Source organism: Populus euphratica, unplaced genomic scaffold (assembly GCF_000495115.2).
Source record: "Populus euphratica unplaced genomic scaffold, PopEup_1.0 scaffold213.1, whole genome shotgun sequence".
Classification (NCBI taxonomy): domain Eukaryota; kingdom Viridiplantae; phylum Streptophyta; class Magnoliopsida; order Malpighiales; family Salicaceae; genus Populus; species Populus euphratica.
Genome location: NW_011499916.1, coordinates 134,447 through 144,895, shown reverse-complemented (window position 1 = coordinate 144,895; position 10,449 = coordinate 134,447). Strand labels below are relative to the sequence as shown.

Below are 10,449 nucleotides of genomic sequence, written 5' to 3'. Positions count from 1 at the left end.
TAACACATTCAAGAACGTCAACTACTAGGAAATATATTTTCGTAAACTAAGTCAAACTACACTTGCTTCTTGCTAGCGAGCTTGGGTGAAATTCTAGAGGCTTCATGTGCTGGAAACCATCATTCTGTCTTGATTAAGTTGAAAACTGTCAAACTATACCTGTCTCTTGCTGGCTTGGATTAGGTTTGAGAATTTTCTCTCTTCAGTTTCTGAAAATAGACAAGACTTGTCATCACTTTTGTAGCTTGTTTTTGTTTGGTTTTCATGTTATTCATGATATCTTCAATTTAGTTTCTTGACATGATTTTCATGTTCTTCTTGTCTGTTGCTCAATTCCTCTGTGACTTTTGGAGTGCCGAAACTGCTGGCTTGTTGAAGGGCTGGTCTTGTTTCTTCCTTACTAATATTAAATTTTCATTCCTTATAAATGGACCAAAAAGCATTGAGGCAATTCAAGCTTTATCTATCTAAAACTATTCATGCCGACTTTATTGTTAATTCTTTGATGTATATATTCAGAAGCAGATTTTCAGTACAAAATCCTGCATATACAAAGCTCAACCACTCATTATATCTCAGGAAGAACACCAAGCTGTCTGCTAATTGACACGAGTTTAGAGGCACACAAGTCACAACCCGCTTAATCCTTATAATTAATGACACTGCAACCAAATAGGACTGTCCATGAATTGAGCTCTTAAATCAATTTGTAAGGCTCTATTAATTAAGCAACGGCACTGCTTAACAGATATGATCAGTTGATGCGAGGGCTGGGTCCAGATGGTGGTAATAGAGCACCTTCTGGTAAGCATTGCGCCGAGGCTAAAGCTCGCATCATCTCAGTTTTCTGTGTGGAATCCTGAAATCTTCCTCCGAGGCAGCTGCCGAGCCTCAAAACTTTGCATAAGAGCACAAACCCTAGCTATAACAAAGAGGAAGCATATGAAATTCTTGCACCTGTTTAAGCATCCCATTTTTTGAATACCTCCAGTCTGACATACAGGTTATCTATAGCAGCAAATGACCAGGTTTTTCCACGCAGGAAATGCTGGTCAGCTTGTCATCCGGCTTTACGTTCTTCTCTGAAGCACAAAACTGTGTATCCTTGTTTTTAATGCTAACAAGCATTCCCTCTGTCCATAACTAAGAAGCATTACCGTCTAATATTAAGAAGTCAACCTAATTTTATATCGCTATTGGAAAAAAGTCACCTACGAATTTAAATCAATTATAATTTATTAAAGAAAGTATGACTTTTAATCTTCCATATCATATCAGGGTGGCATGGCCTGGCCTTTTCAAGTTGGCGTCTCTTTACTTTTTAAATAAACTCTTCACAGCCGATCGATCCAAATGGAGAGTACACTATCATTTACTCTATCAAGTAAACACTCGTATAATATTTTGTATTATTAATTAATTTTAATTAAAAAAATAAAATAAAATAAAATTTAAATAAAAATATTAATATTTAAACTCATGATAATTTAATAACTAAACAACTAAAACTAATATATTATATCAAAACATTATCTTAATTTAAAATATAATTTATATTATTCTTTAAAACTTTAGGTAAATCATGCAACACAATTAAACAATTAAAGTAGATAAAAAAATATTTTTCTCCATGGATGTTCCCTTTCAAAACAACTAGGAGAAATAGTGTTTTTTTAAATGAGTAATGGGTCTGCTAGGAACTATTCCCATCAAACATATAACATTCAGCTTTGATCTTTAGCAGCTGAGTTTTGCAGCTTTCAGTGGCTTCTCTATTCTCTTTGCTTGACTAGTTTCTCATTGAGAAACTTGAAGTTATGTTGGTGTTTTTTTTTTTTTTTGTGCATTTTGTATTTTTCTTTCATCTTGTTGCGGTAGTTTCATGCTTTTGCATTTTGCTTTCATATGTTGGGTTTTTTTTGCATTTTGCATTTTGCTTGTAGCTAGCAGTGCTAATCTTGTTCCTTTCTTTTTGTAGTGATTTTTTTTTTCCCAGAGGGAGAGAGAGGGATCGGCTGAAGTTTTGTAACTAAAACTAATCATACCTACTTAATTGTTAATTCCCTGCTAGCTGTACTTGACTGACTGATATAAAATGTGACACACAACAATTGATTACTTCTTAACCATCATGTCTTACGAAGACCAGCACACCATCTAATGTTAACACACAACCCATCGCACCTCATACCTTTGATGCTTTTGTCACTGTAACGAAGAAGGACAAAGGTTGTCCATTTGAGCTCCAAATTGATTTCTAGCTTCTATGAAGAAGAACACTAAAGCAGTGGAGTATAATAGCAGCCCACTTGGATAGTTAGAATTAAAAGAAACGTGTGGGCAAAAGCAGAAGCGGTATGAGAAATAAATATAACGAATCTATATATAGTATGTTTGCATAAATCCTGTATGAGAGTAGACAGTAGTACTATAAACTAGACAGCAAAGAATATAGCAAACCTCTCTTAGTTCATCACTACCTAGTATAACATAACCTCTCTTAGTAAACATCCTATTCATCATGCATGAGAATCCGCAGAGACTTTAGCAAATGCCATCATCGAACGTCTGAAACTGAATCAGTTGATGATAGGGCTAGGTCCTGAAGGTGGCAGGGGTGCACCTTTTGGTAACATCGCGGCAAGGTTCCTAAGAGCTGCTTCATATGATGAATTCTGAGCTTGGAATCCTGGGACGTTCATGTGCAGCAGCGACCTAGCCTGAGAACTTCCGGTAAGTGTTAAAACCAGCGCAAGAACAGCTAGAAAGCATATCAAATTCTTGCACCTCTTTGAGCACGCCATTTCTAGTGTGCCTAATGTTTGACAAGACAAAGGTTATATATAGGAAAGAAATCATGCTGCAAAATGAACAAGTTTATTACGCATGAAAGGGGGGCCGGCTTGTCAACTGGGATTTGGTACAGGTAATGTTTTTTTGAATAACTTGCCGGCAAAATGGTCTTGCTGTACATTCTTTTCCGCTGAATGGTAATCCGAGAAGACTTTCTTTCACTAAAATGTGGATTCCGATGGGGCCGGCTGGTCATTTTTGTCAAGAGACTAATTGTGATTGGATATGATTAAGTATTCTAAGCATATAGATTAATATTAGTGATAAGGTTTTACTTGTAAAGGTAGAGCGTCACATCTACATAAACGTAAAACCATTGACTTTAAATTGTATATTGGGATAAAGTGCGTATAATAAGTTTTGAGTTGACTTGTTTTTATTCATCAACTTGCACAATTGCTCCAAGATACAAATTCAAGGCACAAGAAAGATAGAAGACAAGCTGCATTTGGACTCAAACACAAGGATTCCTAAAAAAAAAAACTTATTTTATTTCTTAAACAATAATATGAACAGATTGATGAGGGGATAATTCAGGTTTTTTTTTTATAAAAAAATAAGTAAATCATCTTTAAAAACAAGAATTATTTAACAAGAGCATAGGGTATTTTTCCACTAATATTGAGCAAGTTTTTTTTTCATCCTATCTTTTAGTAATAATTAAATTGACCCAAAGAAAATTTAATCTTTTAATAAATATAAAATATAATTTAAAAATAAAAAGTTATTGGTACATGTAATGTAAATACCAACGTGTAAAATGTCCCCACATGCTATTTAAATGACACGTGAGTAAGTAGTTAATTGTCAAACAGTGACTTTTGTAATGGTGTATGAATTATTTTGGTGATCTATTCATCCCTAAACTACACATGTGACTTATATATTTCTAGTTTAATGTTAATAACCTCTTTTTTTTTAATCTCCTTGATTTACATGTATGGATTAAAATTTTTTTAAAGAAACCTTTTAACTTGTTTTTCTTTTAGACTTAGTCTTTTTTTTTATTATTTATTTTATTTGAAATAATTTATAACAAAAAAACTCTTCAATAATTTTTTTATCTATTAGATTTGGTTTTTATTCTTTTTATTACTATATACTTTGTTTTAAATCCTTTTGGTAATTGGATTTATTTTTTAATTTCATCCCTTATCATTCAATTTATTTTATTTCTATATCAAATTTAATTATTATTTTTGTTTTTTCTATTTTTTTTGTTTTAAATCTTTTTTTTATTAAAACTTTCTTTCTTTAATTTTATTTCTCAACATTTTGTTAATTGAGAATTTGGTTTTATAATATATTTTTTTAGTTTTTCTTTGTGGGGTAATTTTGACTTTAATACCTAGATCACAGGTTTAAAAAATTACTTTAAGTTGACTTGGATAATTTTTTAGGTCACTTTTTACTGGGTTTTTTTTTTCATTTTATTCTTCAATATTAGATTTGTTAGAGATTAGGCTTTATTTTTTTTTTATGAGGTTATTTCAATCTTTATACTGAATCACAAGTTAACTCATGTTGACTCATACTACTTTTTTAAAATTATCTTTAACTATTATCTTTTTTTATCATATCAATAAATTAATTAGATTTATTAGATCCAATCAAGTCAATGACCAACTCTTAATTTTTTTTTACTCTTTTAAAAATGTTATCATCACTTAAATATTTTTTTCTATATTAGAAAATGTTCCTTGTAACCCACAATATAGCATGAACTACTAAACTAAGTATAATGACTATGAAAAATGGTTTGTGTATCAAATTAAACCCCTTATGCACCACCATCTCCTAGCATGTACATGGTATTGGTATCATGAGTTTGAGGCTCAATATATAGTTGTCAGCTCAAATTACTATATTATTAAATCAACTCAATTTAACTTAAATCAATTAGTTTTATTAAAAACAATGTTATCTTAATTTAACTTGAAATAATTATTTTTTTATATATAAAAATATTATTTTAATTTAAAAAATTCAAAAATTCTTTAAGGTTAACCCCAATTGAGTTTTATTTAGATTAAAGTAAGTTAACTAGATTGCAAGTTTATTTCCTAGATCAGAATCAAGTCTATATAAAATTTAATCCACGTTATCAAGTAACCGAATTAGTCCACTAAACCAAAGCAAGCTGAACAAAATCCATATCCAAAATCAATGTCCACAGTAGGTAAATAAATAAAACACAAAACCCGACACGGTCATTAAATCACCCGGTCAACAGCAAAGCCAAGCCAAGCCAAGCCATCTTCGATAACCATGGCTCTCAAAACATTCCCATCCACGGGCACTAATTTAACCTGCTGCTCAGACTTTGAACTAGTTGCATGACCTCAACTCTTCATGAGAAGCAGGTAGAGATCATAGTTTCTTGAGGCACATGGTCGAAGACTTTTCATTTTTTTGATGGAATGGTCAGACTTGATAACAAAGTGACATCACCTAAAAAAAAATTCCTGGTCCAGGACGGGACTCCATGTGACAAATGGCCTGGATAATTAGCATATCACTCAACAAACTTAAGGCAGATTGTTATTCTTAATGGTAGTCCAGATACTTAAATACGTTGCCAGCAGGAACAAAAGAGAACAAAAAAAAAAAAATACAAATCATGTTCATCAATCCAAGAGCGATTGATTTCCAACAGGCATATGATTCAGAGCCTTGTCATCAAGCGGCACCAAACTTCAAAACTCCATGCAATGACAAACAAACAGACATCTCCAGCTTCCGCACAAGAGCAAGTACGTGCTAACAGCTAATAGAAGAACCGTCAATTATTAGCCTCAAGCCAGCCAGACAAATGGAGGCTAACCATCAAAATTCAAGATGTCATGACGATATATAATTCTTCATTCAAGAACAGACTGGCACAAAGAAAAAAGATGCTTAAAATTGACCGACAGCGTAATAAATTCAGCAAATTAAATTTGAATTCACGATTGGCTTCCATACCAATTCATTCACGCACAGAGCAGATATGTCAGCCATGCACAATCATGTATGTATTCATCCTGTTAGACAACAGGTCAATGCATTGTTTTATGAGACAGCTATGCACAAAAGTACATGAACTAATAAAACCTATTTCTGCTACCTGAAGAGTTTATTTGTAGTTTTGAAAGGATCATAGCAGTTACCTTTACAACAGGTTATAGACCTTTGTTAAGAGTAAAATCTACATCCTACAACTGAAACTAAAGTCAATTGAAAGGTTCGGCTACTCAAACTAGTGCCCAACTCTACTCTTCAGGTCTATAGAAATGCAGCAACTTCAGCGGCAACACCTTTTCCTTAAAAGAACAAAAAAAGAACATGGAGAATAAGGTTCAGTATTACAATTCTAAATTCATCACAATAAAAGTTGCAAGCACAGAATAGAATAGAATAGAATAGGATACCTGAACTGGTTCTCCAGATTGTGAAGGGAAATGAAAACCTGTTGAGCAATTCTCTAAGATCTCTGGATTTTTCATCCATCCTCTATGTCCTTCACTCACTTTGATCTTGTACTTGAACATCTGAAACAGGGAAGAATATCATGATATTATAACTGAGAGCACTTGAGAATTTCTCACTGCTCTAATTTCCCAAAGGATTTTCCAGTAAAAGAAAACCTTTTTTATTGAGGGATAACCAATCACAACCTTAAAGTTAAAATCCAGTTAATCTTTCCTTCAAATTCAATCCGAAAGGACTAAACAAACATTTGACAATAGAATTGTTTATTTAACTGGAGAGAAAATACTGTAATTTGCTATTACTGTCAAAGTGCAAGGAAAAAACAATAATAATTAAAAAAAAAACACAATGGCATGGACAAATGACAGAAACCATACTTCTGAAAGAGGGGTAAGTGGCTTCTCAAACTCATCTCCCTCAATGTTCACACCGGTGCCTTGGCAGTCTGGACAGAACACAGAAACAATTGGGTTTGGCAAAACATTCACTGTTCCATCCTTTCCTGCTGTATTTGATTTGGTTCCATTCTTCTTCCTAGATCTCCGTCCCCCTTTGGTACTGACCATCTGATTTCGAACAATTTCAAACTCACAGTAGAGTATCCAGTGTATAAGGCAAGAAGTGTGAAATACGTGAAATGCCTGCAAGAAAAAAATATTTCTTTTCAAAAGATAAACTAATTCTTAATGTTTCACCTCAAACCAAATCAATAGAAACAAATTAGTATATGCCCCAACAAGTATCACAACGCATTTAGAGTACTAGATAAAACATGATCTTTGAGAAATGACAGGTGAGGAAGAGAATGTTACCCCATACACATTTCTGCTACTGCAAGCAAGTTTTCCAGTCTTCCTGTTCCAAAGCGTTGCTACATCTTTCTCAGGAAGCATCTTTTGCTGGCAGATATCACACATTTTTTCTGCTGCGATGCGCTGTTGCTTTCTTACCTCTCGCCTTACTGTCTTGCTTGATATAAATCTTGTGTGCATGAGCTGATCATCATATCGATCCAGCACCAAATTAGAAGAGGCACAAGTTGTCTTTGAAGATTCTTCCTCGCATAAACCATACTGATTAGTCAAAGATCTACTAACATCCTCTGGCTCAGAAACAGATCTCTTCCTTTTCCAATTACCCCCCTGATCATTTTCTGTCAGTGCTGGAGCACTAGAAGAGAGCAATAGCTTCACATCATCAAACAATCCGCTCTTTCCCAATTCATAATCATAAGCAAAAGTTACAACACCAAAGTCATGATCTAAAACCTTGACCTTATCCTCACCATTAGAACTCTTTTTCCCCAGCCATTCACACCATATTCTACTAAACTCATTTGAACCATCCTTCTTCTCATACATCCTGGCAGCAATCTGTCCAGAACCCACAAGCCTTGCTTTCAAATCAGAAACTTCTTCTTTAAGGCGCACACTCGGAATCACCAGATCAGAACCCTCATCACTACCACTTAAATTCTCATCAACAACCGTATCACAACCAGGTTTAAGATTTTCAACATATTTAACAATTGCAAGATTATCACTGTTCTCTTCGAACTTCAAGAGCCTACTACTCTCTTTACCATCCTTGATTGCCAACTGTTCCTCATTCCCACTCGAAGCATCAAAGAAATGAATCCCATCACTAAAGGGCCATGGGTTCGGTTTCAAAAGAGTAGCTTTCGCAGCAGATAACCTCTCGGTATGAAGATTACCCCTCAAGTGATCAAGCAAAATGGTATCACTATAGCACGGGGAAAGACACAAAGTACAAAAGAATATGAACCGCTTGCCATCCTCGCGAAGCTCCAAATAAGGGTGTCCTCGTGCTCTCACTCTACTAAGCGTAGTTCTTGCTAACTGTTCCCTTAAACTACTTGCAGTTGTCTTCGGGAACCCAACTTCACGATTTCCAGCCATTGCCACAATTTTCCCGCCAAAAGTCAAAATTCAAAATTCAAATCAGCGAACTTCGAAAGGCCAAAATACCCCTACCAAGGCTTCAAATCTCACACAAGGTTCTTGACGTACTTCCTCCAATTATTTGAAGCAGAAAACTCCGAAAAGCCCAAAGTAGCCCTATCGAGAGTCCAAATTTCTACAAGAACCTTCAGAGTTCTTGCTATTTTTCATTCAGTCCCTTAACGCTTTAGAGAGGTATTAAATGACCGAAATACCCCCAGAAAACTTCAAATTTACACAGAACCTTTTGAAACCCTAAATTTCAATGAATCTTGAGATTTTACCAAATCGACACTAGAATTAGCCAAATTCGCACAATAGCCCTAACAAATCTTCACTTCAAACCCTCAAATCAGAGAAAAGACAAAAAAGAAAGAAGGAGCTGGAAAAGAATAACGAGCAAATAACGGCAGAAAACTATACCGTTTTAGTAACCACTAACTGTACATATTCGTTGTTGAGGGAGCGTGAATCGTATAGGAAAAGAAACCGTCTGAGACCGTCGAGTCCGTACAGCAATTGAAATCGAAACGGTGCGGGCCATTGAAAGAAGAAGATTTGCATGCGAGCGTGAATCCTCCATTGACAGCATCTTCATTTGCGAGATTTTGCAGTGATTTAAGAGAGAATTTTTGGTTTCACAGGCTGTTTGGATGGAGAGAAGATGAAGGAAAGTGAGGGAAAATGAGAGGAAAGAGGACACGAGGGGCTGTTTGATGGAGAGGAGAGGTTCTTACGGCGAGGAAGAAATTTTATTGGCTGATGGATGTGTAGCTTTGTTTTTAAGATATTTTATGTTTTAATTGATTGAAGGGTTGAGTGTGGGGTCTGGTAGATTCGGATTTTGGGTTTTTGATGCCAAGATAACGTGGGGACGGATGGATTGGGTGTTTCCTGTATTAAAGGCATTTTGGTAAATCACTACAATAAATTTTAAAAAATAAAAATATTATTTTAATATATTTTTAAAATAAAATATATTTTAAAACACAATTTTAACCAAATTTATACTGTTACCTGAGAAGCCGCCGACTGTCTGGCGAGATGTACCTCATGTACTGTCTGCGTGGGAATATTTTGAATTTAATTAAATTTAGTCCCTGTAGTTTAATAAAACTTAGTGATTAGTTTTATAGTTTCAAAAAACACTGTAAATTTAATCCCTATATTCTTAATTCTTTTATAACTTAATTATTTTTTTCTCCTTTTCCTGTTATTGTTATGTATAACTTAATTGATTTATAACTTTAATTACAAGATCTTCCTCCCTTCTTCTTGTTATGTATATGAGATTTTATTGAAAATGAATTTAATTTTAATGATTGTAATTACAAATCACTTTGAGTATTCTTTAATTATAAATTCAAGATCGGGCCTAACTCTTTAAGAGTCATCTAATAAACTCTATTTTTTCTTAATCAAAACTTATTATAAATAATAAAAAAATTACTATATTAAAGTGGTGAATCGAAAAACTAAATCAGGTGGTTTTTTATACTTTTTTTCTTCTTCATGTTGCCTTTCTTTTCGGAAAGGTTAGCGATCAAAGTTGCACTTGGCGAGGAAAATATCAAAAAACCAATTTAATTTAAAAGCTCAAATTGTTAGGTGATGTTTCAAGATATAATTTATATTATTATCTAAAATACCTTCTTAAGTGAAAACCTTTTGGATTTGAAATTTCCGTAAATTCACTTATCTTGTGCTTAATTTTTTTATCAAATAAATAAAAATAATAAGATTCAAACCCATGATCACTTGGTTATCAAGGCTTTGATATCATATCAAAAAATCATCTTAACTCAATAGCTTAAATTGTTAAGTAAGGTTCTAAGATACAATTTATATTATTCTTTAACAGATCTTCTTAAATAAAAGCCCTTTGGACTTGAAATTTACATAGACCTACATTACCTTGTGTTTAATTTTTTTATCAAATAAATAGAAATAATAAGATTCAAATCCACGATTGCTTGGTCATCAAGACTTTGATATCATGTCAAAAAATCATTTTAACTTAATAGCTTCAGTTGTTAGGTAAGGTTTTAAGATATAATTTATATTATTTTATAATATACCTTCTTAAATAAAAACTCTTTAAATTTGAAACTTACACAGACTCACATTATTCTGTGCCTTTTTTTTTAATCAAATAAACGAGAAT

The 10,449-nt window shown here is 33.4% G+C and overlaps 1 protein-coding gene across 1 annotated transcript; it reads right to left on the bottom strand.

Moving 5' to 3' along the window:
* Positions 1-5,770: 5,770 nt before the first annotated feature.
* LOC105134555 (acyl-UDP-N-acetylglucosamine O-acyltransferase) lies at positions 5,771-9,142 on the bottom strand. The gene is made up of 4 exons (XM_011039011.1): positions 7,137-9,142; positions 6,702-6,965; positions 6,264-6,383; positions 5,771-6,155 (listed from the first exon to the last, which is right to left on the bottom strand). Exons 1-4 carry the CDS (start codon positions 8,241-8,243, stop codon positions 6,105-6,107), a joined length of 1,542 nt encoding a protein of 513 aa, XP_011037313.1. The 5' UTR covers positions 8,244-9,142; the 3' UTR covers positions 5,771-6,104.
* Between the last annotated feature and the right edge of the window lie 1,307 nt (positions 9,143-10,449).

Bases quoted from the DNA above. Each gene is read 5' to 3' on its own strand.
- LOC105134555 (XM_011039011.1), bottom strand. From the start codon at position 8,243: ATGGCTGGAAATCGTGAAGTTGGGTTCCCGAAGACAACTGCAAGTAGT. The intron at 6,384-6,701 runs GTATGGTTTCTG...TCCCTGTTTCAG, and splicing joins CACTTACCCCTCTTTCAGAA to ATGTTCAAGTACAAGATCAA. The intron at 6,156-6,263 runs GTATCCTATTCT...TGTTCTTTTAAG, and splicing joins AATCTGGAGAACCAGTTCAG to GAAAAGGTGTTGCCGCTGAA.